General features: G+C 46.9%; 2 protein-coding genes and 1 long non-coding RNA gene across 3 annotated transcripts in view; 1 reads left to right on the forward strand and 2 right to left on the reverse strand.

Annotated features, from left to right (window-relative positions):
* Positions 1 to 27,969, reverse strand: part of LOC146356295 (uncharacterized) — an 867,031-nt gene that overhangs the window by 333,425 nt on the left and 505,637 nt on the right. The gene's annotated exons all lie outside the window — the stretch shown is intronic.
* Positions 107 to 25,715, forward strand: PSMB9 (proteasome 20S subunit beta 9). The gene is made up of 6 exons (XM_084831834.1): positions 107 to 213; positions 10,438 to 10,505; positions 12,489 to 12,620; positions 19,807 to 19,936; positions 22,809 to 22,950; positions 24,546 to 25,715. Exons 1-6 carry the CDS (start codon positions 178 to 180, stop codon positions 24,671 to 24,673), a joined length of 636 nt encoding a protein of 211 aa, XP_084687960.1. The 5' UTR covers positions 107 to 177; the 3' UTR covers positions 24,674 to 25,715.
* LOC146356308 (uncharacterized) overlaps positions 25,495 to 27,969 on the reverse strand; it is a 70,809-nt gene continuing 68,334 nt past the window's right edge. Inside the window, exon 13 of the mRNA XM_084831871.1 lies at positions 25,495 to 27,937. Coding sequence (XP_084687997.1) covers positions 27,883 to 27,937 — 55 coding nt within the window. The 3' untranslated portion in view covers positions 25,495 to 27,882. The remainder of the gene's footprint in view (positions 27,938 to 27,969) is intronic.

Raw genomic sequence — 27,969 nt, forward strand, 5'->3', positions numbered from 1 at the left:
CACCCCCCCGCCCCACTTTCTCCCGGGTTAAAGACTTTAAAGTCTAAGAGGGCGCCACCGGGCGGCCACGGGCGGCGCCGCAGGGAGCCAGACTTCCTACTGCTGTCACTTTCGTTCTCTTTCGTTCCGCCGCTTGTCTTTCCACGCGAGGGGCCCCGCTCCGTCTTGGGGGACCAAATGGACAACCGGGGGTCGCAGAAGATCAGCCTCGGGGTGAGTGAGTGGCGAGTGGCGGGGCGGGGTCTGGCTAAGATCAAGCGAGAGAGGGAGCCCAGTCCATCCCCCCCCCAAACATTTTTGCAGGGGATCAGGGGGCGCGCGAAAGGTGCGAGCCAAGGAAGCGCTGGAGCTCAACCAGGAAGGGAGGGGGCGAAAGCCAAGGAACCCGTTTTCTGTCCTCCACCAGAGGCAGAAGGGAGGGTAAGCAGAGTGCAAGTTTTGCAGGGTTAACGCTCAAACTCTGGCACTTCGGACTTCCAAAAGAAATTTGCGGCTGCTGCAAGTCGGACCCATTTCTAGAGTGAGTTTTGCCTGAGTGCGCCCCATCCTCTTGCAGAAAAACAATCACTGTTATTCCCGTTTAACAGAGGAGAAACTGAGGCTGGGAGGTTGACCCAGCCAATAATAGATGAAGAATCCACTCTAGAGGTGGGCTTTGACCCCTGTGGGCTTCCCGGCTCTGAAAACTTTACCCACTAGGCCACACTCCTATAACCAGCGGGAAAACTGTGGCCTTCCAGAAGTTGGATTCCAATGCCCCAGCCAGCATGGGCAATAGCCAAGGATGATGCAACTTGTAGTCCAACCACATATGGAGGGTCACGGCATCCCCATCCCTGCCCCAAATGAATGAAAGGAGACGAGATCAAATCGAGCCCCTGCCAGCCTAGTGTACTCCAGGCAGGGCTGTGTGCGGACTCAGCACTGAACCATTAACATTCTGCACCAGGAAAAACTTGGATACTGTGACCACGATAGATTATTAAAATTTTGGGTTAAACTTTTTTGCATTACCTATTCTGGTTGTAATGGAGAAGTAGCTAAGCAGGGCACTTGAAAACTCCCCCCCCCCCCGACACACACTCTAGAATCTTATTGATGGGGGGCCCTGTTTTTTAAAATCAACATTTCTGACATTTTTCAGCAGGATATTCAATTCATTTATTTAACATATTCATTCATTCATTTGAATTATACCTGCCCATTCATCTTAACTTCCAGGGAGGCTTACAGTCAAATAAAAATATTAAGGATAATCATAAGACAAATTTTAAAAGAAAAATAGCAGCAGCAGAAGTATAATTAGCATGAAGTTAGAACAGCCTGGGTACAACAAGTGAGTGTAGTGGTTAGATCAGGGATGGGCAAGTTGTGGCCCTCCAGATGTTTTGGCCTACAACCCCCATGATCCCTCATCATTGCCTAGGCTGGCTAGGGCTGATGGGAGTTGTAGGCCAAAACATCTGGAGAGCCACAAGTTGCCCACTTCTTGATTAGAGTGTCAGACCAGGAACTGGGAGTCCAGGGTTCAAATCCCCACTCAGCCTTGAACCACACTGGGTGACTTTGGGCCAGTCATTATAGCTCAACTTAAACCCACATTTCACAGGGTTGTTGTGAGGATAAATTGGGAGATGTAACTGTAGCCTGGGGAAATTAAAATGCCTTCCCCAGATACCTGAAGTATCTGAACTCTCTCTAGTTGCCTTCCACCTGACCTCAGAAGGTGTGTGTGTTGGGGGGGGGGGGACCATGAGAAGGCCCTCCAAGTTTGCTGTTAAAACGGGGGCAAGTCTGTGTGGGAGAAGGTGGTCCACTGGCTACCCAGGCCACGTGCTGTATATGGCTTTGAAAGTTGGGTGGCAGCACTTTGAATCATGCTCGGAAACGGGCCAGGAACCAGTGACGCTATTTCAAAAGTGCCGAGATGTGCTGTCTAGGGGGAAGGCGCCATCTTGTCCTTGGCCTCAGGCACTAAAATATCTTGGGCCAGCACTGTCCAGATTGCAAGCCCGATCCTTCAGGGGGAGTATAACCCCATCCAGAACAGGCCGAACGTCACCTCCTTGGTCAGCCAAACCACCTACTGACAGAACCTGGCACATTGCCAAAAAAGGAGAAACGTGTCACCAAAAAAGAAGACTAAAGGCAATGCTGATTTGCCTAGGTGGAGATGCACATTTATAACTTATTGCTATAATCTAAATGTGTTTGGCTCCATCATGGGAAGCGACTGAACGAATAAACAACAATAATCTAAATAAAAATACAGTCATTGAGAAAACTGTGACCAGGTGACCTCTGCACCTCCTGCCCAGTCTGCTGCCCAGGTGCGCCTTTGAGGCCCTTGCTCTCCCTTCTTAGGGCTCTTGATCTTTAAACCGGACTTGGGCAGTCCTTTGAGTAGCGGACTGTTCTCAGCAGCCCTACAAATAGAGGACAGTTCTCTGTAAAGTAGGGCACATGGCCACCCTACAGCCCAGGGACTATAGGACTGCAGGCTTCTTGCTTCTGTTGTTCATTTTAATTTTGTAAGCTGCTTTTTATGACCGTTGTGACAGAAAAGCGGGATAAAAATAAGTCCGTCTTGTCACTGGCAGTTGAATGTGCCTGTTCATTTACAGCATCTGTGTACGATTTTTCAGTATTCATTTGCAAAGCAGTGTACAATATAAACTAATAAACAAATACAAAATAATAAAATTCAGCCCAGTATATTAAAAACAAAAGAAATAAAGGCCGGATAGCAATTTCCCCAAAGGCTTGGTGGAAGATGTTTTAAAAATCTGCTTCTGAAAGGAAGCCCATGATGGAGCCAAACACATCTTTTTGGAGAGGGCATTCCACAGTATGGGGGCAATCACTGAAAAGACCCTGCACCTTGCAGATATTAGCCTTGTGTTCAAAAAGATGGTAGGCTGAGCAAGGCCTCTTTGGCATAGCAAAGTGTGGGGATGTAATGGGCTGGTTCATATGGGAGAAGATATTTCCTGAGGTATTATGCACCTTAACCATCTAGGGCATCCTTTCCCCAAAGTTGCTGGACTCCAACACACATTGTCCCCAGCCAGCATGGACAGGGATGATGGGAGTTGTAGGGCAGCAACATCTGGGGACTCGAAGTTGGGAGAGGAAGGTTTAGGGCTGTGTAGGTCAAAAATAGAGCTTTGAATTTGGCAGCCCCGCACAAAGTGCATTAATTAGTCCGGGGTGAGGAACCTAAAACCCTACAGATGTTGTTAGACTACAATTCCCATCACCCCCAACCCTTGGCCATGCTGGCTGGGGCTGGAGGAAGCTGGACCCCAACAACATTTGGAGAGCCACAGGCTTCCCAGGCTGCACTAGTATATTATGAGAGTGACCAAGACATGAGTTAAAGTATCCAAATCTCTGTTCTGGTAGCTGGTGTAGCTGGCAAGTCATCTGAAGGTGAAAAAAGGGACTCCAAGCCACATCCACTATCTGGAGTTCTTGAAGCAGCAGTGGGTCAAATAATAATAATAATAATAATAATAATAATAATAAGGCAATAAATATAATATATTATTATATGATCTTATAATACCATCTTATAATATACCAATATATTATATTAGACTATTTGATTTATATGGATTTTATTTGTGTTGTACGTTGCCCTGAGAGCTACTAGCCACAGTGCAACGAATATATTTTCATTTCTACAAATTTATATTCAGCTCAGTCAACAACAATCACATACAATTCAAACAAAACTAACATTTAGAAATACAGCAGAATAGTCTAATTTTTAAAAAAATTAAGCAGCATTATTAAACTTTTAGACTGAAGGCAAAAGGAGAAGGGGACGGCAGAGGATGAGATGGCTAGATAGCATCACCGATGCAATGAATATGAACTTGAGCACACTCCGGGAGAGAGCGCAGGACAGGAAGGCCTGGCGTGCTATGGTCCATGGGGTCACGAAGAGTCGGACACGACTGAACGACTGAACATCAACAACAACATTAAACTTTTGATCACTTTTAGCCTGAATAGAAAGGGTATGAATACTTTTCACTCTGATCATGCCTGGTTTCCTGCAACCCAATTATATCCAAGTTGATTCCCTCTAGAACCACTTGTACTCTGCTTTGAGTACATGTTAATGTAGGAACCCAAAGCTCTCTGGGCAGTTCACAAAAATTTAATAGCTTTGGCTTTAAATAGCTTTTGGCTACCCAATAGCTTTGGCTACTGGATGGTATAGAAAAGTAATAAATAAATACATACATAAAATTATACAAACAAATATTAAATAGGAGTGCAATCCTAAGCCCCTTGGATGGTTGTTTGAGACTTAGGATGGGGCAAAAGGAGAAGAAGCAGTGTGGTGTAGTGGTTAGTGTGAGAGACTGGGTCTTGGGAGACCTGCGTTCTAGTCCCTTTGTTGTTGTTCAGTCGTTCAGTCGTGTCCGACCCTTTGTGACCCCATGGACCATAGCACGCCAGGCCTTCCTGTCCTCCACTCTCTCCTGGAGTGTGCTCAAGTCCATATTCATTGCATCAGTGATGCTATCTAGCCATCTCATCCTCTGCCGTCCCCTTCTCCTTTTGCCTTCAGTCTTTCCCAGCATCAGGGTCTTTTCCAGGGAGGTTTCTCTTCGCATTAGGTGGCCAAAATATTTCAGCTTCAGCTTCAGCATCTGTCCTTCCAATGAGCACTCAGGGTTGATTTCCTTTAGGATTGACTGATTTGGCCTCCTTGCAGTCCAGGGGACTTGTAAGAGTCTTCTCCAGCACCGCAGTTCGAAAGCATCGATTCTTCGGCGCTCAGCCTTCCTTATAGTCCAGCTCTCACAGCCATACATTACTACTGGGAAAACCATAGCTTTGATTAGACGGACCTTTGTCGGCAAGGTGATGTCTCTGCTTCTTACTATGCTGTCTAGGTTTGCCATAGCTTTCCTCCCAAGGAGCAAGCGTCTTTGAATTTCATGGCTACAGTCACCGTCTGCGGTGATCTTGGAGCCCAAGAAAATAAAATCTGTCACTGCTTCCATTTCTTCCCCTTCTATATGCCAGGAAGAGATGGGGCCAGATGCCATCATCTTCGTTTTTGTAATGTTGAGTTTCAAACCAGCTTTTGCACTCTTCTCTTTCACCCTCAACAAGAGGCTCTTTAGATCCTCTTCACTTTCTGCCATTAGAGTGGTATCGTCTGCGTATCTGAGGTTGTTGATAATTCTCCCGGCAATCTTAATTCTGACCTGTGATTCATCCAACCCGGAGTTTCTCATGATGTACTCTGCATATAAGTTAAATAAGCAGGGCGACAATATGCAGCCTTGTCATACTCCTTTCCCAATTTTGAACCAATCGCTTGTTCCATGTCTGGTTCTTACTGTTGCCTCTTGACCCTCGTACAGGTTTCTCAGGAGACAGGTAAGGTGGTCTGGTACTCCCATCACTTTAAGAATTTGCCACAGTTGATTGTGATCCACACAATCAAAGGCTTTAGCGTAGTCAATGAAGCAGAAATATACATTTTTCTGGAATTCTCTTGCTTTCTCCATGATCTAGCGAATGTTGGCGATTTGATCACTAGTTCCTCTGCCTCTTTGAAACCCTGCTTGTACTTCCGGTAGTTCTCGGTTCGCATACTGCTGAAGCCTAGCTTGTAGGATTTTGAGCATAACTTTGCTGGCATGTGAAATGAGCGCAGTTGTACGGTAGTTTGAACACTCTTTGGCGTTGCCCTTCTTTGGAACTGGAATGTCAACTGACCTTTTCCAGTCTTGTGGCCACTGTTGAGTGTTCCAAATGTGGTGGCATATTGAGTGCAGCACTTTAACAGCATCATCTTTTAGGATTTTAAATAGCTCAGCTGGAATACTGTCATCTCCGCTAGCTTTGTTGTTAGTAATGCTTCCTAAGGCCCACTTGACTTCACTCTCAAGGATGTCCGGCTCAAGTTCAGTGACCGCACTATCATGGCTATCAGGGACATTCAGATCTTTCCTGTATAGTTCTTCTGTGTATTCTTTCCACCTCTTCTTAATCTCATCTGCCTCTGTTAGGTCCCTGCCTTCTTTGTCCTTCATCATGCCCGTTTTTGTACAAAACGTTCCCTTGAGATCTCCAATTTTCTTGATGAGATCTCTAGTCTTTCCCATTCTGTTGTTTTCCTCGATTTCTTTGCATTGTTCATTTAAGAAGGCCTTCTCGTCTCTCCTTGCTATTCTCTGGAACTCTGTATTCAGTTAGGTATATCTTCCCCTTTCTCCCTTGCTTTTCGCTTCCCTTCTTTCCTCAGCTACTTGTAAAGCCTCATCAGACAGCCACTTTGCTTTCTTGCATTTCTTTTTCTTTGGTATGGATTTCGTTGCTGCCTCCTGAACAATGTTACGGACCTCCGTCCATAGTTCCTCTGGCACTCTCTCTATCAGGTCTAATCCCTTAACTCTATTCCTCACCTCCACTGTATATTCATCAGGGATATGATTTAGGTCATACCTGAATGGTTTAGTGGTTTTCCCTACGTTCTTCAGTTTAAGCCGAAATTTTGCAACAAGAAGCTCATGATCTGAGCCACAGTCAGCTCCAGGTCTTGTTTTTAGTGACTGTATGGAGCTTCTCCATCTTTGGCTGCAAAGGACATAATCAATCTGATTTCGATATTGATCATCTGGTGATGTCCATGTGTAGAGTCGCCTCTTGTGCTGTTGGAAAAGAGTGTTTGCTATGATCAGCGTGTTCTCTTGGCAAAACTCTATTAGCCTTTGTCCTGCTTCATTTTGTACACCAAGGCCATGCCTGCCTGTTATCCCGGTGATTTCTTGACTTCCTACTTTAGCATTCCAATCCCCTATGATGAAGATGACATCTTTTTTTGGTGTTAGTTCTAGAAGGTGTTGTAGGTCTTCATAGAACCGATCAACCTCAGCTTCTTTGGCCTCAGTTGTTGGGGCATAGACTTGAATTACTGTGATGTTGAATGGTTTGCCTTGGATTCGTACTGAGATCATTCTATCGTTTTTGAGATTGTACCCCAGTACTGCTTTTCCCACCCTTTTGTTGACTATGAGTGCTACTCCATTTCTTCTCAGGGATTCTTGCCCACAGTAGTAGATATGATGGTCACCTGAATTAAACTCGCCCATGCCTGTCCATTTTAGTTTGCTGATTCCCAAGATGTCGATGTTCAATCTTGCCATCTCATGTTTGACCACCTCCAGCTTACCTTGATTCATTGATCTGACATTCCAGGTTCCTAAACAATATTGTTCTTTGCAGGATCGGATTTTCTTTTCACCACCAGACACATCCACAGCTGAGTGTCCTTTCGGGTTTGGCCCAGCCGCTTCACTCTTTCTGGGGCTACTTGGAAATTCCCTCTGCTCTTCCCCAGTAGTATATTGGACACCTTCCGACCTGAGGGGCTCATCTTCCGGCGTCATCTCTTTTAGCCTTGTGATACGTTCCATGGGGTTTTCTTGGCAAGAATACTGGAGTGGGTTGCCATTTCCTTCTCCAGTGGACCACATTTTGTCAGAACCCTCTGCCATGACCTGTCCGCCTTGGGTGGCCCTGCACGGTGTAGCCCATGGCCTCACTGAGCCACGCAAGCCCCTTCGCCACAACAAGGCAGTGATCCATGAAGGGGGTTCTAGTCCCTACTTGGCCACAGAGCTCATTGGGTGACCCTCAGCCTAACCTGACTCTATGCCTAACCTACTCTATGTAGGACTAACATTAGATACTAGCCCTTATAAGGAAAAAAGAAGAAGACAGGATATAAATATAATAATAAAATAAAAATAAGAACTCTGCTGGCTGGGGCAGGGGGCGCCATCTGTGAAGGCTCCTGGTACATCCATGGAAAGTTCTGGGGGCACATAAATCTACCATTGGTGGTGTTCCTGCCGTTGGTAGGCCCCAAAATAAGGCAGGATCTACTGGATTCAAGGTTTGTCCATGAGGTCTCTTTGGTCCTCCATTGGATCTCTTCCCTATGCCAGCCTTAGGCTGGTGTAGGGATTTTCTCTTTCTTTGGAACCAACCAGAAGAATAACCCACGAGCAACAAAAAAAGAAGCAAATCCTCCCGTGCCACCAGCCTCCCGGAGTGGCACAAGCCAGTAGGTCTTTAGGAGTGGCGGATAAACTGCCGCTTCACTCCCTCCCGCCCAGCTCCGCTTAGGATAGTGCTGTACAACTTGAAACCTGATGTTTGGAGGCAGAAGGCTGGCCTGGATATGATATTTATGTAAATACCATATCTAGGTAAGAGGTTGCTGTTTAAATACGATCCTTGGACCTGCTGACTCAGCCTGCACACCTGGATAGGTCCAGGTAGTCACGGTATTAAATTTTATTGAAAGCACTTTTTGTGTCTGCTACAGCACCCTTCCCCACCCCCACCCCACGGCAACACGAGGTTTTACTGAGGTGATGTTTCACGGGAGTGGAGGACATTGAATTGGCCAGGGGTCCATGGTAGAGAGCATCTGTGGCAGACATTGAATTGGCCAGAGGTCCATGGCAGAGAGCATCTGCTTTGCCTGCAGAAAGTTCCAGGTTTGACCTGCAGATACTCCGGCTAAAAGGATCAGGTGACGGGGAAGTCCTCTGCAGGAATCTCTCTTTCTCAAATCTGTGTTGAGCACTCAGAGTGAAAATGGATGCTGTGGCCACTGGTTCCTCTCCGGAGCCCCTGCTGAAATTAAACCCTGGGTTTCCCCCTTTCCTCACCATAGGTCTTGGAGCTTCAAACCCTTGACTGATGGCTGCCCACTTTGCTAAAAGTGACAACGTAGAGAATTAGCTGATATAGTGTAACAGGAAGGTGAGATCCCAAAATCTGTCCAGGGAATCTCCAGGGCTTAACCCAACCTGGGACCCTCAAAATTTAAGTACAGTATATCATATCAATTTTAAAGAGAAAGGATTTAAAAGAAAAGAAAAAAACGAGAGAAAAAAGACGGATATATATGAGCAATTATCTCTGGCCTAGCCTGGATCTTACAGACTAAACATAACCAGTTGACAAAACATGTTTATAAATTCCAGTTCATGAGGCTGAAACAGAAATCTCACACGTTTTTCCGATTAGGCATGCCTCCGCCATTTCGTGATTTAGAAACTTCTTCATCTGACCTTCAGAAAAAATGCAAAATGTAGAAGGATATTTAAAACGATATTGTAAGTTCATTTGTTTTGCCAGGTTTTTCGTCTTGGTAAATTGCCTTCTTTTATCAGCAGTTTTTTTGGTGTAATCTGGAAATAACGTGACTATTTCTTGTTTTGATCCCCATAAAAGACCTCCACCTCCTCTTGCCAAATGCAGGATATAATTTTTTGTGGTGATTCTTGCAAATTGGACTATAATCATATAACCAGTCCCTTTGGCATTTGGCACACAGAATGCCTGCTCAATATCAAGTAAATAATCAGATGACATAGTGAGTATCTCATGCAGAAGCTTATCTACAAAAGTAGACGAATTTACATCCGTAGATAGATCTTTGATACCAATAATACGTACATTTGCCCTGCGCATGAGAGCCTCAAGTTGGGAGATTCTGACAGAAAAATTGTTGTAAAAAGCTTGTGATGCGGTCTCGTTCGCTGCCACCCGATCTTGCAGCTTGTTAACCTTCGCCTCCACTTTTTGCCAAGAAGTGTCAATTAAATCCACAGCCCCTTGCAAGGCAGTGATGGAATTTTGAATTGTATCCAGCCTCTTAGCCTGTTCAGCAAATTGCAAAGACAAAGTTTTTTTCAGAGCAAGTAACTCCTCTGTGTTTTCGCTTCTCGGTGCCTTTGCCATGGGAGGTATCGGGGGAGGGGTAGGCGGAGATCCCGCTCCTTTTTTCCTCCTTGATGTAGTCATCCTTCTCTTCAAACAGATTTTGCAGGTCCTCAAATATTGTTGGTATTTCTTAATCCATAAACTACATTGGAGCACGTCAGCCCTTAATTCTCCTAATTTGATAGGAGTTTCAAAACAACTTTTGAGCGGTGATTAAGCTCTGGCAGACTAGCCAGCCCCGTTGCTGCTTCGCAAAGAAGGCTTCTTGTCCAAGACTTTATCCAGATGCTGCTCTTGCCCCCCCTTTTCATTCCAGGGGAAGATGAAAAGGTTTTTCGAAACAGCTATCTCAAAAGCTGTTTGAGATAGCGTCCCACAGAGGCTCTGCGGAATGCCGCCAGGGCGACTTTGGCTCCAACAGGAAGTCTCACTGTCCTCCCTTGTTTTAGAGATTAAACACTGAGCGAGTACCACTGTGTAGGCAAGGACTTGTTGGGGCATGGGGCATTGATGTGCTTCAACACCAGCCCCAGATGCACGAGCATATAAAAGCATTTTCGCCACAACAGCAAGTGACTCCTTCCAGAGGAGCCAGGTATTCTTTCACTCACAACTCCCTTCATCTCCTCAAATGACCCAGAGCATCCCTCCATTCCTTTTCAGACAACCATCATGGCGGTGGAGTTTGATGGAGGCGTCGTGGTGGGTTCCGACTCACGAGTCTCTGCAGGGTAAGAGCTGAATGTGTGTGTTTGGGGGGCCGAGTGCCTGGCGTTTGGCCCTTCCTTCAGCCAGAGGTGGGAAATCCATCACTAAGTTCCAGTACTAGATGTTGAGAGCCCTCAATGCAGGGGTAGGGAACCTCCTTCAGCTCAAGGGCTGAAACTCTCTGGGGCTGCATTCCAGTGGTGGGCGGGGCCAAAGGCAAAAGGAGTGGGGCCAAAAATATAAAAAAATACCAGCATACTGTAGCTTAAAGCCCTTCCTGCCAGTAACTGAGCTTTAAGAGAGGCATTTCAGTGTTTAAGAATGAGGGGAAACTGTGCAAAAGCCTGGAAGCCACCAAATGATTGGGGTTGGAGGAAAAGGGGGTGGAGCCAAGGGAAGGGGACATGGCCATACAGGGAACCTCAGAGGGTTTGATTGGGACCCCAGGAGGACCGGATTTGGCCCCTGGGCCTGAAGTTCCCCACCCCGCCTTAACAGCTTGGGATCAGGTTACCTGAAATATCGCCTCCTCCCACATATACCTGCCCAAACCTTGATATCCTCCTCATGGCCCTTTTCTTGGTGTCCCCACCAAATGAAGTGGACAGCAGAGAGGGCGCCTTCCCAGTGGTGGCACCACAGCTGTAGAATAACCTCCCCAGGGAGGCTCATCTGGTGCCTTCTTTATGGTCTTGTCATCACCAAGTGAAGAGCTTTTCATTCTCTCAGGCCATTAAAGCTGTGATGTGGGTAAAGCTGTGAATTTTAATCCACTGTTTTTATCTGTCGTGATTTTTTTAACTGATGCTTCATAATTTGGTTTAATTTCCTCTGTTGCCAACAAAATTTCTTTTTCTTTTTTCTTGCTGTCATTCATTGTTTTTGGTTATTGTATTTTACTATTGTGCTCCAATAGTTCTGTTTTGTGAGTTGCCCAGAGAACACTGATACTGGATAGCCTATATAAATATTGTAAATAAATAAATTCAGCTCTGAGATTTGGAAGGCCTCTGGGCAATATACACGCTCCCTCCTCCTCTGTGCCATTACCCACTCACTCTCCCTTCCCCTCTGGCCCCAATCCCTCCCACCACCCAGAGGGCAAGGGGAGTTGAGTGAGCTGCTGCTCCTTCTGTTGCTTGCTCATGTTCTCCTTGTAGGCCACAGAGAGGGAGAAGGGGAGAAGGTGGCGAGGGCAAAGAAGATGAGCAGCTGCAGGGTCCCCCACGGTGGCATGGGCCTGGACAGGTGCCCAATAATGCCAACCCCTGATGCTGGCCCTGAATTCTCAGTATCCTTTGCAGACTCCAAAGTGTCAATGGGGAGGGGAGAAGTGCTACGGTGCTTTTCAAATAAGCTTAGGTGAGCTTTTTGAGACAGGCGGGGTTTTCTTTCTGTGCTCCGTATACTTCTTTGCTCAAACAAGAGCACTTCTTGGAATCCAGAAGGGGCCTTCCACGGCCCTTGTGCCCTTGCCCAATTAACTGGCATGCTTTGAAAGCTGAGTAACTGCTCTGAGTAATCAGTTAAGGCCTCCAGAGTTCCCTCCAACTCCTTTCCCCGCCACAGGCTACAGTTCTGTGAACTGGGATGTGCTGCATGATGGGTAACCAAAATGCACACCATCCTGTCTAGGATTCCCTCTGGGAAAAGGCTTTCTGATGTTCCTTACGAGAACTATGGAGTATCTATTTTGACTCTGGCCTGGTGTTCTAGCTCTCTCTCTCTCTCCCCTCCTCTTTCTTTCTCTCCTTTTGTCGCAGTGCTGCTTTCAGTGCCTTGCCATCTTCTTCAAGCAGGCCTTTGGCGTGTAAGTGGGTCTGTTGGGTTGGATCGTGACTTTTATTCTGTCATTGTTGTGTCTTTAATTGTGTTCTAATGCATTTGTTTTATTACTGCTTTCATCAAGTTTTATTTATGATTTTAAGCCTCCTTGAGTGCCATTTTTCTTGGTAGAAAGGCGGGGCACAAATCAAATCAATCAATAAAATAAATCTCCTTTCCAGGGAGTCTGTGGTGAACCGTGTCTTCAACAAGCTGGAGCCCTTGCACGACCGGATTTACTGTGCGCTTTCTGGCTCTGCGGCTGATGCCCAGGCCATTGCTGACACGGTGCATTACCAGCTGGAGCTCCACAGGTGAGGAAGGGCTAGGCAGCTGCTCACGTAAGAGTGGCTGCCAGCTCCAAGCCCAGCTGTAGCCACTTCATCCCAGAAAGCCAAATTCCAGAGGGTAGCAGCCTTATTAAGTCTGTTGTGACAAAAAGTCAATCAAGATTCTTGAGGCACCATAAAGGCTGACACATTTAGAGCCTTTCTACATGAGGCTTTCCTTGTGCACTTGTGCTTCCTCACTCACAGTAGTTTGTGGGTCCTTTACACGATGTCATCCTCCTCCTGGGCCTCTCCCGTGTTTTACAACAATTTTAGTGTTTTTTTTCCTAAGGAGGAAATTCTGGTATATCTCTGAATGATGGCATGAAACCTCGTGTATTTGCGCAATTCTGCTATACCACAATGCACCTAGTGGTTGTGTAATGGAATATATAGAAAGGCAGAGAAAGAAAACCCCTGAAAAAGCACGTGTAAAGGAGCCAATCTTAATCCCACAAAGAATCCAGAAGCAGAAGCCGCGGTAAAGGTGCAGGTTAAAAGCCTCATGTAGAAAAGTGCTTAGTGTGGCATAAACCTTCATAGCAACATCTCCAGATTTCTTCATCAGGCAATATGTTATAAAATGCTGGAGGGGGGGCGAGATGGGAGAGATAGGGGAGAGAAAAAACTGACTTGATACCGAAGTCCTATTGTCTACATGTTCAGAGTCCCAAGCTAGAATGGGGGAGGAGGGCATCCACACATAGACATAATCCAGTTAGGCTCACAAGGTCCTGTGATGGTTACAGGAGGGACCTGCTGCTGCCCCTGGGGCTGCTGGGATGAAGAAAGGGGGAAACGTTGGATCCTCCATTTTGCAAATATAACATCCAGCAGTTCTCAGAAGGGTTTTCCATCCTGGCCTGCGTGCTTTGCCACCTGCTTTTTATATAACATCTTGCCTGATGAAGAGATCTAAAGGTCTTAAAAGCTTGCACAGTTTTGTGATATTTTGGCTGGCGTAATAAAGGCATTACGCTAATATGGATTTTGGAATTTTGCTTATGGTCAACACGGCTGCCTTTACTTTTCACAGCAAGAGACCATTTTGTCAGATGCATGACGTGGTCACCTATACTCAGCAAAACAAAAATTGGGGGGGAGGGGAAGTAGGTTAGTACATAATAAGAGATTGTAGGAAGTGCAGCCCATTCCTATGCAGAGCACAAATTAATATAAGCTCTGCAGCTACCATGACGAATTTGCAAAGTAAGACAAACAGGATAAACACACATTTAAAGCAAGACAGTCCCTTTCTGTAGTGGGAGTGAACCACTCCCAGTCTCAGTTGAGTCCAAGGTCCACAATATCAGATATGCAAATGAATTTGAAATCCGTGGTTTCATGCGGAAGTCTCATTTTGAGAACATTTTCTTTAGTGAGTTTAAGGTCTGCTACGGAATGTCCTGGGAAGCTGAAATGCTACGATAAGACCAGGCATGCATATGAACCCCCAGGGCCCAGAGGGGTCTCTCTCTCCCCCCGCCCCCACTCCCTGGTCTAGATTTCTGGAGCCTAGATATGATGGTCACACAGGTGATGGAGCAAACCTGTTTTCTGTTGCTCCTGTGGACAGGGCTCAAATGACAAGAAAGGGGATTTCGACTAAACATTGGGAAGAATTTCCTGATGGTACAGCTAAGAACTGGCTCCCCAAATGTATGTCTCACCTAAAGGTGAGTCCCAGGTCTGAAAAGATTGAAGTCTACTGGAGCATAGAGACCATGTGTTTTTCTGGTCAGTTCTCAACTCTAAGGCCTCTGTTGTTAAAACTCTACAAACTCCATACAAAGAAGACATACATCATTTAAACCGTCTAATAATAATTAATTCAGGTGTGTGTATTGGCTGTGACTGAAGATGAAACAACCGTTTGGTGAGAAAACATTCGCTCTAATTCAAATTTCAAGCAAAAAAAAAAAAAATCAGAATTTTGTGGAGGAGAATTTTATGCTGGTGCAGCAGCACCCTCTAGTGACCATGGCGGGAGAGGCTGCTTCTACTTTGTCATCTGATTTCCCAGAAAAGGCTGCGTAGGTCCAAGCTGTTGATGCTGCCGGTATTATTAGCTATATGATAACAGGCTCAGGTGCTTCCTGTTGTGATGGTGGAACTGGCAGTTCCCCACTTCTGCAGCCAAGAAGTCTCTGTGGCAGTAGCTGGCTGAACAAGGAGCGCAATATTTCCCAATTCAAACCCAATCTTGCCTCAGTTTACCTGCAGTTCGGTTGACACCTGACTTTCCTCTTCCCCACTCTGCTGTTCTTAAGCCTCATTGCCATTTACACCACGATCCTATACATGTCTACTCAGACGTAGGCCCATTGGATTCAATGGGACTTACTCCCAAGTTAGGGTGCTATAGGATTGCAGCCTTAATTCTGCAACGTGCTTTAGCTTTTCTTTTCTAAACTTGGTTTAACCTTAAGAGTGACATTGTGACACAGATAATTATTATTCCCATTTTACGGAAGAGGAAGACCAAGACAGATAATACAACCTAAACATTTATTTCTTACATTTCTACTCTGAATTTGTAGCCAAGCTGAGCTCTCAAATCAGGCCTGTTGTTAGAGATCTCCCTACCTCCTCCTCAAAAATGTTTATGTGGCTAGTCATGTATACCTTTTTGTTGATTCATTTTGTTTTTGCTAATGCACAAGAGCCAAAATAGTTTCAACAAGTACATGGGGAGCCCTCCAGTTTCAGGTACACTGTCTAAAATGCACCCTTCCTCTTATTCCTCAGTCAGTGTGGTGTAATGCAGGGCTGGGTGGTGCAATCCTATACACTTATTAGGGAGTAAGCTTTGGCTATTGGGTGGTATAGAAATGCCAGATAGATAGATAGATAGATAGATAGATAGATAGATAGGATGGCAGACAGTGGGAATTACCTCTGTGTAAATATGCGCTGGATTGTGCCCTTAGGCGACACTATTAAGTGCACTTAGTATGGGAGTAAGTCTCCTTGAATTAAGTGAGGCGTAAGTAAACATGCTTTGGCTTTCACTTCAATGTCCGCTGCTGGATCACTGACCACCTCCCACCTGCTGATTGCTGGGATTTGTTTTGTTTTTTTGCAAAGAAGCAGGACTTTGGTCTCATCCAGGAAGGCACTTATGAAGTTCTTCAGCAAGAGTGAAGATTCAGGATCATGTAATATAGATCAGTTATGCCTTCATTGTTCAGGAGATCAGAGTCTATGCGCGCTCCGTGTCTGAGGAGGGATGTACTGATTGTGTAAAATCCATTCCATCTGCATTTCATGGATGGTCAGGCGTCTTTTGTTCTGTCGTCTGCTCATCGACAGAATCGGACTTTTTTTCAGTTTCTGAATTTGCCCAAATTTGCACTTGTGCAAATCCCCCCCCCCGAATTTGCACACACACCCCATGCGCATTTTCACACTTTAGCCTATGGAGGAAATACGCATTTTCAGTCTGTGTTTTAAAGGCATATTTTTCTATTACTAAATTTGCACATAATTCTGGAAAGTTAGAAAAATAGTCCGCAGAAGCTGCCTGACTGGGGAAAAGCTGTTCCACTGCAGAATCCGTCAGATTCATAAAAATCCAAACTCATTTGGTTCCGTTGCGGATTTCTCCAACATCCAACATTTCTCCAACAAAGGCGGGGTATAAATGCAATAAATAAATAAATAAATAATCCCTATGTCTGAGACTATGCATACTCTGTGGTTTTTGTACTTGGGTACTCATTTGTTGTTGTTGTTCAGTCGTTCAGTCGTGTCCGACTCTTCGTGACCCCATGGACTATAGCACGCCAGGCCTTCCTGTCCTGCGCTCTCTCCCGGAGCGTGCTCAAGTTCATATTCATTGCATCCGTGATGCTATCTAGCCATCTCATCCTCTGCCGTCCCCTTCTCCTTTTGCCTTCAGTCCTTCCCAGCATCAGGGTCTTTTCCAGGGAGTTTTCTCTTCGCATTAGGTGGCCAGAATATTGGAGCTTCAGCTTCAGTATCTGTCCTTCCAATGAGCAGTCAGGGTTGATTTCCTTTAGGATGGACTGATTTGACCTCCTTGCAGTCCAGGGAACTCGTAAGAGTCTTCTCCAGCACCACAGTTCGAAAGCATCAATTCTTCGGCGCTCAGCCTTCCTTATAGTCCAGCTCTCACAGCCATACATTACTACTGGGAAAACCATAGCTTTGATTAGACGGACCTTTGTCGGCAAGGTGATGTCTCTGCTTCTTACTATGCTGTCTAGGTTGGCCATAGCTTTCCTCCCAAGGAGCAAGCGTCTTTTAATTTCATGGCTACAGTCACCATCTGCGGTGATCTTGGAGCCCAAGAAAGTAAAATCTGTCACTGCTTCCATTTCTTCCCCTTCTATATGCCAGGAAGTGATAGGGCCAGATGACATGATCTTAGTTTTTTTAATGTTGAGTTTTAAACCAGCTTTTGCACTCTCCTCTTTCACCCTCAACAAGAGGCTCTTGAGGTCCTCTTCGCTTTCTGCCATTAGGGTGGTATCGTCTGCATATCGGAGGTTGTTGATAATTCTCCCAGCAATCTTAATTCCGACCTCTGATTCATTCAACCCGGCATTTCTCATGATGTACTCTGCATATAAGTTAAATAAGCAGGGTGACAATATGCAGCCTTGTCGTACTCCTTTCCCAATTTTGAACCAATTGGTTGTTCCATGTCTGGTTCTTACTGTTGCTTCTTGACCCTCGTACAGGTTTCTCAGGAGACAGGTAAGGTGGTCTGGTACTCCCATCACTTTAAGAATTTGCCACAGTTTGTTGTGATCCACACAATCAAAGGCTTTAGTCAATGAAGCAGAAATAGATGTTTTTCTGGAATTCTCTTGCTTTCTCCATGATGCAGCGAATGTTGGCGATTTGATCTCTAGTTCCTCTGCCTCTTCTAAACCCAGCTTGTACTTCCGGTAGTTCTCGGTTCGCATACTGCTGAAGCCTAGCTTGTAGGATTTGGAGCATCACCTTGCTGGCATGTGAAATGAGCGCAATTGTGCGGTAGTTTGAACACTCTTTGGCGTTGCCCTTCTTTGGAATTGGAATGTAAACTGACCTTTTCCAGTCTTGTGGCCACTGTTGAGTGTTCCAGATTTGTTGGCATATTGAATGCAGCACTTTAACAGCATCATCTTTTAGGATTTTAAATAGCTCAGCTGGAATACTGTCATCTCCGCTAGCTTTGTTGTTACTAATGCTTCCTAAGGCCCACTTGACTTCACTCTCTAGGATGTCCGGCTCAAGTTCAGTGACCACACTATCATGGCTATCAGGGACATTCAGATCTTTCCTGTATAGTTCTTCTGTGTATTCTTGCCACCTCTTCTTAATCTCATCTGCTTCTGTTAGGTCCCTGCCTTCTTTGTCCTTTATCATGCCCGTCTTTGCACAAAACGTTCCCTTGAGATCTCCAATTTTCTTGAAGAGATCTCTAGTCTTTCCCATTCTGTTGTGTCCCTCGATTTCTTTGCATTGTTCATTTAAGAAGGCCTTCTTGTCTCTCCTTGCTATTCTCTGGAACTCTGCATTCAGTTGGATATATCTTCCCCTTTCTCCCTTGCTTTTCACTTCCCTTCTTTCTTGAGCTACTTGTAAAGCCTCATCAGACAGCCACTTGGCTTTCTTGCATTTCTTTTTCTTTGGGACGGATTTCGTTGCTGCCTCCTGAACAATGTTACGGACCTCCGTCCATAGTTCCTCAGGCACTCTGTCTATCAGGTCTAATCCCTGAAATCTATTCCTCACCTCCACTGTATATTCATCAGGGATATGATTTAGGTCATACCTGAACGGTTTAGTGGTTTTCCCAACGTTCTTCAATTTAAGCCGAAATTTTGCAAGAAGCAGCTCATGATCTGAGCCACAGTCAGCTCCAGGTCTTGTTTTTACTGACTGTATGGAGCTTCTCCATCTTTGGCTGCAAAGGACATAATCAATCTGATTTCGATATTGACCATCTGGTGACGTCCATGTGTAGAGTCGCCTCTTGTGCTGTTGGAAAAGAGTGTTTGCTATGATCAGCATGTTCTCTTGGCAAAACTCTATTAGCTTTTGTCCTGCTTCATTTTGTACACCAAGGCCATGCCTGCTTGTTATCCCGGTGATTTCTTGACTTCCTACTTTAGCATTCCAATCCCCTATGATGAAGAGGACATCTTTTTTTGGTGTTAGTTCTAGAAGGTGTTGTAGGTCTTCATAGAACCGATCAACCTCAGCTTCTTCGGCCTCAGTGGTTGGGGCATAGACTTGAATTACTGTGATGTTGAATGGTTTGCCTTGGATTCGTACTGAGATCATTCTATCATTTTTAAGATTGTACCCCAGTACTGCTTTTCCCACCCTTTTGTTGACTATGAGTGCTACTCCATTTCTTCTAAGGGATTCTTGCCCACAATAGTAGATATGATGGTCACCTGAATTAAATTCGCCCATGCCTGTCCATTTTAGTTCACTGATTCCCAAGATGTCGATGTTCAATCTTGCCATCTCATGTTTGACCACCTCCAGCTTACCTTGATTCATTGATCTGACATTCCAGGTTCCTAAACAATATTGTTCTTTACAGCATCAGATTTTCTTTTCACCACCAGACACATCCACAGCTGAGTGTCCTTTCGGGTTTGGCCCAGCCGCTTCACTCTTTCTGGCACTACTTGGAAATACCCTCTGCTCTTCCCCAGTAGCATATTGGACACCTTCCGACCTGAGGGGCTCATCTTCCGGCGTCATCTCTTTTAGCCTTGTGATACGTTCCATGGGGTTTTCTTGGCAAGAATACTGGAGTGGGTTGCCATTTCCTTCTCCAGTGGACCACATTTTGTCAGAACTCTCTGCCATGACCTGTCCGTCTTGGGTGGCCCTGCACGGCATAGCTTATGGCTTCACTGAGTTACGCAAGCCCCTTCGCCACAACAAGGCAGTGATCCATGAAGGGGTACTCATACTGGAGCACAAAACACAGCATGCCCTGCCAAGCATAAAGAATGCACCTGTGTTTTCTTTTTGTTTGCATCCCTCTTTAGAATACATGTGAGAAGGAGCCTCATCCAGTCTCCATCACGTATCCTACTTATTTTAAATTGGAACTCAGGACAGTATGGTTTTAATCTGGCTTCCTTTGCCAGCCTGGGCCAGAATTGCTGAACGCTCCGTTTTGTCTCCCTGGCAGCTTGAACACGGAGGAGCCCCCACTGGTCGTGGCTGCGGCCACCGTGGTGAAAAACATCAGCTACAAGTACAAGGAGGAGTTCTCGGCTCACCTCTTGGTGGCAGGTTGGGACCACAGGAAAGGCGGGCAGGTAAGTCCCGGCAAGTGATGTGGAAGAGCAAAGTCTTTTAAGGGTTTATTTAAAAAAAGATGCAACTTTAAAAAAATAGTTAGAGGTTGTGTGCAATTTTAAGAGCATGATAGGCAGAAACCAAGAGATGGAGCGCTTCCCATCACTGCATCTCCATGCCAGGAAAGCTATACCTATTGAATTTCCACCCACTGTGCCTCTGTTAAGAAGCACACAAGCCTTTGTTCATTAAGAAAAAAAGTAGCCACGTTAGAATAGGGTAAGGTAGCCTTCCTCTGCCTGGTTTTCCAGATGTCTGTTGGTTTATTTAGGAATGTGCAACTCCAAATGTTTTGGATTTCAACTCCTGTCAGCCCCAGCCAGCATGATCACTGCTCAGGAATGCTGGAAGTTCTAAAGGTCTAAAACATCTGGATTTCTAAAACATTGGGAGTTCAACAGGTCTAAAACCTGGAGGGCACCAGGTTGGGGAAGGCTGGGTGAAGGGAATATCTATAACAGAAACCTAAACCAAGTCTAACTTTTATTTTATTTATTTATTTTTATTACATTTTTATGTTGCCCAACAGCCGAAGCTCTCTGGGTGCTTCACAACAATTAAAACCATAAAATACCAGACACTAAAATACAGATGATAAAATATAATGTAAAAGTTTAAGGGCGCAATCCTGTTGGATCCGCTCTGGGTACACATAAGCCTCCAAACTTGGAGACTTACGAGGATCCAGCTTATTGCAGGAGGTACATTGTGCCTCCCACTCTGCATTTTAGCTAGATGGGTGTTTTTGCCCATCTAGCAGAGGCTTCAGGGAGGGGGAGGGAAGGCGGCTGGGGATAGCTGGGGGTAGCTTAGATCCCTGCATCCACAGTCTCCTCCGCTCCCCGCCCACCGACACACACCCTTTCACCCCTCTAAAAGCTCACGTTTGTGAGCTCATGAAAGCAGCCAATGCAGTTCTCTCTGCGCTGGCTGGGAGGGGGTGGGGTGGGGGCAGGGAGCTCAGACTCCTGGGTCCGACATCAGAATGCTGTCTCCGGCCTTAGATCCAGGAATCCAGAACATCCTATGTCCCTCAGATGCTGCCTAGGGGCCATAGGATTGCTCCCTAAAAGTTTAAAACTACAGTATAAAAATAACAATGGCAAGAAAAGCTAGGAATGGTTGTTTAGCAATTGTTTTGAGGGTCAAACCTCACGTTATGGTGGTGACCCTTAGCACAGAATGCAGGTCACTGCCAAGCAGTCAGTTGGAGGAGAAGTCGTGTGGAGAAATGGCAGGTAGAAACAGGGAAGCCAAAATCCTATTCTGCTTCCTCCCCCCAATAATTCCTTCCTTCCAGTTGCTTTGCCGTTAGGTGGGCCAGGAGATCAGAGATGAGGCTGACTATTAAAATGTGGCCAAGGTGGAGAGGCCCATTTCGTTGCCCCATTACTTCTCCATCCTGCCGCTTGACAGCTGCTTGGTGGTGCCCTGAACTCCAAGAAATCACAGTCTCATAAGAGTTGGAAGGGTCCCAGAAGGCCACCTCATCCAACTAGGGATGTATGGATTTTGTTAAATCCATTCTGTCTGTGTTTCACGGATTGTTAGGTGTCTTTCATTCTGTCATCCGCTCATTGGCAGAATCAGATTTTTTTACCAGAATTTTGTTCTACTTGCAAATTAGTGCAAATTAGTGCAAATTAGCGCTAATGTGAGTTAGTGCTAGTATGCACTTACGCAAATGCACCAATCCACATTAGTTAATCCCCCACAAAAGTGAAAAACTGGTCTGCAAGTCCATGGAATCCATGTGACTCAGAAAAAGTCGGTATTTGCAAACAGATTCATAGAAATCCAGCCTCAGTTGAATCGGTTACAGATTCCTCCCACATCCCTAAGCCCAACCCCCCGCTAATGGGAGCAGTTGGTTGCTACAACATCCCTGATAGGCGGTCATCCAGCCTCTGCTTAAACAGGACAAACTAAGCAAAGGACAAGAATGTCCGCTGGAAGCCATGGGAGCTCTCTGAAGATCCACAGGAAATAACAGGAGCTGCGGATGACAGTTCACATGACTGGGCTCCATTGAAATCAAAGCAGAGTACAAATAAGCTACAAATAAAGGAAGCAATGGGTCCTGAGAGGCCAAGGAATGGGTCACAGGGATGGTACCACCATCTGAGGCAATATGCACGCATGCACAGGCTTTCCCCATTAGTCCCCCCACATATCCCATACTCCAGGTTCCCCCAACCTGTTGCCCTCCAGATGTGTTGGACTACAATTTGCTGGTGGATTCTGGGCGTTGTCTTCTGCCCCATCTCAGCATGCAGGGGCAGAGAGGTTTACCCCTCCCCTCCCTGTGTACTGAGACCTCATCGTGCCTCCTCTGCAGCATGGTAGGCAGAGGGGGAGGAGTGCAACATTAATGGAAAGGATAATGTGGGGATGACCCCCCTCATTTAAACCATGCTCTCACTAGCCTGCCAAAAACAGCTGTTTAGGGGGCTGGCGGGAACACAATTGTGATGGAGAGGAGGATACATGGGGACAACGCTCCCCACATGCTATCCTAGTCTCCAGCACAATTGTGGCAAAATTCAACAGTGTAGATATACAGTTATCGGACATTGTATGGTAGGGCAAGCTGAGCAGGCGAGAAGAGCAGAGATGGTCCAGTTCATTGACCTGAATTGTTCCCGTTGATGAGTGAGCTTTACCCAGCTTCCTAATAAAAGCAGATTACCCCCGCCCCTTCCACAATAGCAGGCATGACGGATATAGCTTGGTAGTTACAAAACATCCATTCATTGCTGCTTTTCAGCTCAGTTTGCACTCTAAGCCTGGATTAAACGGCCCCGCCTTCTGTGCTGCCTTCCATCCCTACAGGTGTACGTGACGATGGGGGGGATGCTCACCCGGCACCCCTTTTCCATCGGGGGATCTGGGAGCACCTACATTCAAGGCTACGTCGACTCTGCCTATAAGCACGGAATGGACCAGGAGGAATGCCGCCAATTCACCAAAAACGGTAGCTGCTGAGTTCTGCCCAATCCGGGGTGGTGGCACCACAAAACCGCCTTTGGGTCGACTCTTCGGGGCGGGGTGTGGGGCGGAAGCGAAGGTGCAGAGCTCAAAAGCCCCATCCCCTCCTTTCTGGACAGTGCAGCGTCTGAGTAAGACTCAGCCGGTGGGGGAGGGCCTTGGGAATCGGATTTGGGTCCTAATTTTGACTTTCTCCTAGTTTGTAAACAGTGGTGCAGCCTTCCTGGGACCCCAGTCCAGCCCTCCAGGGTTCCCCAGAAGGCCACGTCCCCTTTCCCCCAACCACGGGATTGTTTGGTGGTTTCCTGCTTATGTTCAGTTTCTTCCCCATTCCACAAGGTTGAAATGCTGCTCCTACAGCTCAGATACTGGCAGGAGGAGCTTAAGCTAAAATAGGCTGGTGTTTGGGGTATGTTGGCCCCACCCCTTTCCCTTCAGCCCCACCCACCACTGGGGTATGGCCCACAAACGCTTCTCTGAGATGGGATCCGGCCCTTAGGCAGAAAGAGGTTGCACAGCCCTGTTGTAAGCCACGAGCTGCATTGCCTATAGCAGGAGTGGGCAACCTGCAGCCCACGGGAACATGTGGCCCTCGGGCTGATCTGACATGGCCCTCGGCCTCGTTTTGGAAGCCCTCTGCAAGGGATCAGCTCAGGCCTCTGCAGGAGCAATCTGTCCCTTCCCAACACCCTGTGAGGTGGGGAGGAAGGGGGGAGAGAAAAGGGTGGCAGAGAGAGGGGGTGGGGAGGAAGGGGCTCACCTACTTTGGGCTCTGGCCCCATATACTGCCAGCATGCGGCCCCCAGGGCTCCATGCCAGCTACGGGCATAGCCAAGGCCCAAACTGGGCAGGACGCCTACCCCACACAGGAAGGGAGCGATCTCTTCCCAGATCAACAGCTCACCGCCTTTCCTCTCTGTGCACTGAGATAGGGCCACCCCTGCCTCAGTGCTCAGAGAGGAACTGCCAGAGCAGCTCCCTTTTCCCTGTTGCTAAGCAGTGGTGGGAGCTGCTCCTTTCAAGACCGCTGCTTGCAACGGCTCCAGGTCCCTTGAGGTGGTGGGTCCTGATGGAGATGGCTTTTCTCACCCCTTGTTTCCTGTTGGGAAAAGCGACAGGCGAGGTGGCTTCAGGAACCGCTGCTTCCAGGCACTTCAGGGGCTTTGAGGTGGTGACTCCCAGTTGGGCTGGCTCCCCTCTACAGGGCTTCGTGGCGTTGACTGGGGGCTCTGCAGTAGCAGACCGAATTCAGCCCACAGGCTGGAGGTTCCTCACCACTCTTGTGGACATTGGTAGTCTATATGGAATTTGGATCTGGGGCATTTCCCCTTTGGGGGTGTGGATTTTAAGCCAAGCAGAGCAGCAGCGTGCAAGAAATGCAACTTGGAGAATGCGTTACAATTGTTAGTCTTTGGGGGTGGGCAGAATAGTATTTCCTTGACATGTGCCATGCTTTTTATAGCTAGGTACGTGGCTTCTTTAAAATGGCAGAACTTTCATTCTAGCCTTTTTCTATCTCACACTAGTTGTTTCTAGGCTGATTTTAATGCTCTGTTTCCCCCCTCTCTGCCCTCCCTCCAGCCATTGCCCTGGCCATGGTCCGGGACGGTTCCAGCGGAGGCGTCATTTACCTCATCACCATCACCAAAGATGGCGTCAAGGAGGAAGTTGTCGTGGGAGACAAAGTCCCCAAGTTCTACGATGAATGAATTTATTCTCCCTCCCCCTTAGTTTTAATCCAATAAATGTTGCTAGACTAGAGCAGCGTGTGTGGTCTAATTCTGCAAAAGCTTTGTGCCAACGTGCACGCACTCACACCTGCATTTTTGGGCATCAGTCTGCTTCTCCCAGGGCTTCAGAGAAGAAAAACAGGACCTTTCCTCCTCCTGAGTCTCCATCAACAGGTCACAGGTGTTTTCATTCAAGCAGTTCCACTCCCTGTTGGTGACCATGAGAGCACAGCTGGGGGGGGGGGGGACGTGCCACAAGTAATCCTGGAGATCAGAGGCCATGTACTGACTAGGAAGGCTGATGCATCTGTCACAGACAGCACGGGGACCCCAGGAGCCAGGCTGGAGCACCCTGGTAAACAGACTTATGGTGATTCTGTGGCCCAGGCCACCTGGTCAAGGTGACTTTAAGGTGAAAGTAGGTAGGAGGAGCTGGTAGGTGGAAGGTGACCCAGGATAGAGGCACTCAGGAAAAATGGTTTTATCAAAATGAAAGTGGGCAGAGAGGAATTCCACTTGGGTATTTTCTTCAATGGGAGTACTTCCTGTGGGATCATTCCTTTTGGCCAACCCTTTTGTGTTTATCTCTAACCTCCCCCATCCTAGAATGTCTCCTTTATTTCTTTTTATACACTTATTCTTTAGTAATACTGCTACAAATTAGACATATAATGATGCTTGTTTTAGGAGGCACTGGACTGAGGTGAATTCTGCGTGATTTTACTCCAGTATCTGTAAATCCTAAATACCCTCAGGAACTCCTGTGCAAAGAGGAAAAGAAATACCACAGAAGATGGGTGTGGAAGGGGGTCCACCGCTTCTTTATTTCAGTCAAATTGGTTTTTCAGAGGGGGGGGGAATACATTTGGTGTGTTCGAAACAAAATGGAGGTTATACAGTAAGTAATCAGGCAAGAAAGAGTGAGCTCTGTGGCGCTTTGGAGTCTAACACATTTTCAGAAGTGTGATCACTTTTCGGCAAGAGTCTAATTCAGGGGGGCAGAACCCCTGGCTCTCCAGCACCCCCCCCCCAAATCTGGCCCATGGAACCTCTGGGGGTTCCTCCAGGAAGAGGGAAGGGCTTAGTCACCACAGGAATCCCCCTAGAGGGCAAGCCTCATGTATCCCCACATCCACCCACCCCTGGTGTTATGTTCGACTTTAAGAGTGGGGACAGGGTGTGGGGTGGCCTGACAGGGCAACCTTAATGTGGCATCACTCTCAAAAGGGTCAGCCCACTTCGAAGGCTCTGGGGATCAGGCAACAAAGAATCAGCATAAACTGGGGACTGAAGCCAAAAGGTCTGGATGGTTAATTCAACCCAAGTTGTGAAATGCAGCTCCTGCTCCTCTACACTGGCTTCCTCCTTAACTGATTTCTGCAGTAAGAAAAAAGATGGAAAGAGCAGTGGGAAAATACTGGAGAGTCACCCATGGAAGACCGCATCAACTGGATCCCCTTCCAATGCCATGTTTGAGGCCGAGTGACTGCCGGATAAAAGCCTGGTCTGGAAGCACCCTCTTCCTCCAAAGTTTCCTTGTCCATCTCCTCCTTTCCTGCCAACAGCACCACTCCCTCCTCCCCCTGTAGGGAAGCCCACCCCCGCCCCGCTTCTCTCCCTGGCTTCTCCTTCTCTCAACTCCCAGGCTCTCCCCTCTTTCTTTCCCTTCTGCTGCCTCCTCCCCTCACCCAGGAGTCACAGGGTGGAGGTCAGAGTGCAGCCGCTGGCAGTCCTGAGGAAAGTTGTTCTGCTCTGCAAACCAGGCTGGAGAATGGGGCTCTTGCAAGGTGTCTAGATAGAAGCTAGCCTGGAGGGAACCATCCGAGCAACATCGTTGCTCGCTGGAGGGGTTAAATGCCCCCCTGGCTCTGCCCTTTCCCTGCCTTGTGCAAGAAGGGGTGAAAACAGGCCTCAGCTCTGCCAAACCTAAAGTCTAGACAAGGATGCAGAACCTCTTTCAGTCCAAGGGCCAAATTTAATTTTGGAGAAGCTTTCGGCTTCCATTCCAGTGGTGGGTGGGGCCAAAGGAAAAAGGGGTGTGGCCAAAAATGCCAGCATATTCCAGCTTCATGCTCTCCCTGCTAGTACCGAAGCTTTGGGAGAGGCATTTCAACCTTTCAGAATGGGGAAAAATTGTACATAAGCCAGGGGACCACCAAACGATTGGCGGTTGGGGGAAAGGAGGGGAGGGGTGTGGGCGGGGCTATATAAGGAATCCCAGAGGGCTGCATTTGGTCCGTGGCCCTGGGTTTCCGCACCCCAGTCTAGAATCTCAGCTTTTAAAAAGAGGCAGACCCTGAGTTCTCAGCCTCTGAACCACCTTGGATCTAGTCCACTGGCAGTGGTGTTTTGGGGAGTTAGGGGGTGACCCTGGAGGGCAAGTGGTGGGGGGGCCTTCACAAACACCTCCTCTGCTGCGGAACTGGGGCATGGCTCAGCATACTCCTGGTGCCTGTATGGAGACGATGCCTTCACTGCCTCTTATGGGATCAATGGCCATCATCTTCCCTTTATCCTCTGATGTAAGCTTGTAAGCCTCCAGACCAGACTGAGATCCAACTTTGTTTCTCTATCAGCCATCCCATGTCTTAGCTTCAAACCCTTAGCATCCCTCCTTACTGACAACAGTCCTCCTCCTCCGTTCCTTCCGTCACTCACACAGAAGCTGTGCTGACACATTCACCCAGAGCAGGTAGAATGCTTGTAAACATTCCATGATGTCACTTTAGCTCAGTAAAATGTGTCAGGGGTGACAGGCAACAATCAGTTTTGCCTTTTTTCATGGACAAGATACCTATAACAATTCCAGAATTGTTCAATTTGGGTGGAAAGGGGGTGACACAACATGGGGGTGGGAGAAGTGGAGGGGAACACAGCAACAAATTAGCTACCAATACTGTAAAAATAACTGCAGATGATATGCTGAGTACAACTCACACGTTACCATCCTCATCCCTTTGAAAAGTTATCCCTCCAGATGCATAAATTTGGCACATCTCTGATAATTACAAATATGAATGAAAACCAGTTTAAAAGCAAAATTAGTCCAAACCCATCAGAAATGGCATTTCCCCTCAAATCCAACTGACTCCAGTTGGGAGTCAGAATAGCCAGGTCACAGACAGGATAAGGTAGCATAGCAGACACTGTCAAAAGCTAGCAGGAGCCCCTCTTAGCACAGGTATTTCTCAGCAAACTGTTGGTGGAATTCTTCTGGTTCTTACGCACCAACAGCATATCAGGCTGCAGAAACAAGAAACAGGAGAGTGTAACAT

This window comes from Heloderma suspectum, chromosome 2, assembly GCF_057233095.1.
Source record: "Heloderma suspectum isolate Gila_16-S chromosome 2, 16-S_ref, whole genome shotgun sequence".
NCBI lineage: Eukaryota > Metazoa > Chordata > Lepidosauria > Squamata > Helodermatidae > Heloderma > Heloderma suspectum.